Source organism: Helianthus annuus, chromosome 5, assembly GCF_002127325.2.
Source record: "Helianthus annuus cultivar XRQ/B chromosome 5, HanXRQr2.0-SUNRISE, whole genome shotgun sequence".
Lineage (NCBI taxonomy): Eukaryota > Viridiplantae > Streptophyta > Magnoliopsida > Asterales > Asteraceae > Helianthus > Helianthus annuus.
Window position 1 is genome coordinate 117461296 of NC_035437.2, and position 1767 is coordinate 117463062.

At 38.5% G+C, this 1767-nt stretch overlaps 1 protein-coding gene across 1 annotated transcript; it reads right to left on the reverse strand.

Annotated features, from left to right (window-relative positions):
* Positions 1–842: 842 nt before the first annotated feature.
* LOC110943507 (protein FAM133A-like) lies at positions 843–1451 on the reverse strand. The gene has a single exon (XM_022185253.1). It carries the CDS (start codon positions 1449–1451, stop codon positions 843–845), a length of 609 nt encoding a protein of 202 aa, XP_022040945.1.
* Between the last annotated feature and the right edge of the window lie 316 nt (positions 1452–1767).

A 1767-nucleotide genomic window follows, 5' to 3' on the forward strand; every position in this document is an offset into this window, starting at 1 on the left:
TCAGTAAAATGAATGATTCACTCAGTATTTCCCGCTGACAAAACCTTTTTAAAACGTGTTTCAGGTAATTACAGTAGATTGGAGTAAAAGATGGATACGACACTGAAAGGCATCAAGAAGTGGCTTATTTTATTAATTAAATTAAATTAAGAAATATTGTTTCATGTAATCAAATTTATCTTTATTAAAGCTACCATTATAAAACATGGGTTTATCCCATCTATTTAATAAATAAAATCCGGTGTTTTCTAAACTCTGATATTTTTCCTAACTCACGGTCCTGATGAAATTTCCGCTGCAATGTTTTTCAAAATAATCACCGGTACCACGTGGACTGCTCGCGGCTCCCGGTTCCGGCCAGGGTGGGTCGGGGGTCGTGACACACACACTTTCTTATTTTCAGCTGCCAGCCTCTTGTTCTCAGCAACAACTTCTTCAACTTTCTTTTCAACATTTCTGACTTGTGAAGTGTTGGCAAAATCAAAATCTCCAACATCTAAAAGATTATCCTGTGGAGTATAAAGACCTCTGCTAGACAAACCAGGTTGCATTTGGGTGAGTGGAGGTGTTTGAAATATATCTTGTGAGGTAACAAAAGGTTGTTGGGGTGGTGTTGTTTGATGAATAGATGATGGTTGTCTTGGAGGTGTTGGTTGTTTAGGTGGTGAGGATTGTTGTGGTGGAGTAGGTTGTCGGGGTGGTGATTGGATAGGTGATTGTGGTGGTGTTGATTCATGTGGTGGTGTAGGTGGTTTCTTGGTTTGTTTCTTCTTTTTGAGCACAGTCTTTGGTACTTTGATCTTTGGAGTAGCTTTGACAATCTTTGGAGAAACTACTTTCTTTCAACCTCCAGCTTTCTTTCTAACTCTTGGAGAAGATTGTGATCCTGAGACATGTTCTGGAGAAGGCACATAAACATCATCATCGTCCTTTTCCTGTCTCTTTCTCTTTCTTAACAGCTTCTCTTTTTCTATCTCTTCTTGAATTCTTTTTCGACTTTCAATCTCGTCAATACCATCATCTGAAGAACTTGATGAACTTGTTGTACTCTTATCTACATGGTCTCCTTCAATGTCTTCAACAATCTTTTCTTTCTCTTTCTGACTTTCAACATTTACAACTTGTTCAACATTAGCAACAATTTCTGGCCCTGTTTCTAAAACTTCAGTATCAAACAATACATCAGTATTAAATGGATCATCTTCAGTAGCTGCCACTTGTTCCTTTTCTGCAGTAACCACCGGATTATCTTCTTCCGGTTCATCAATCAAAGATATTGTTGTTGCTTTCTTTTGCTTCTTTCTAGGTTTTGATGACGATCCTTCACCCTGTTGAACTATAGGAGTCGCCTTTCTGCGTCTTCTCCCAGTTTCTTTCACATACCACTCATTCTTTGTGTTTTTGAACTCTGCAAGAACTTTCAACTCCTCAGCATACGCCGCTTCTTTCATCTCAGCTTCATTCCTCTAGTTCTGGTGTTCAACTGGATCTGGATCAGCATAGTTAGCATCTTTTATAGCCCCAAAGAATGCAAAATCAACTTTCGGTTCAGGGTGATTTGGGTGATACTTCACAAGCTGTGTTTTTGTAATCTTGTTCATATGTGATTGCACCAATAAGTCATCTTTTATGTTTCTGTCGATCTCAGGATACGCGTGATCTATCAGCATCTGTACGAATCTCGGATACGTCCAAGACCTGACCTTTGATGTAATGTTCTCTGCCATGTAATGAAATATGATATGCGAAAAATTGTATTTCTTGTTT

Coding starts and splice junctions, on each gene's coding strand:
- LOC110943507 (XM_022185253.1), bottom strand. CDS start 1,451: ATGAAAGAAGCGGCGTATGCTGAGGAGTTGAAAGTTCTTGCAGAGTTC.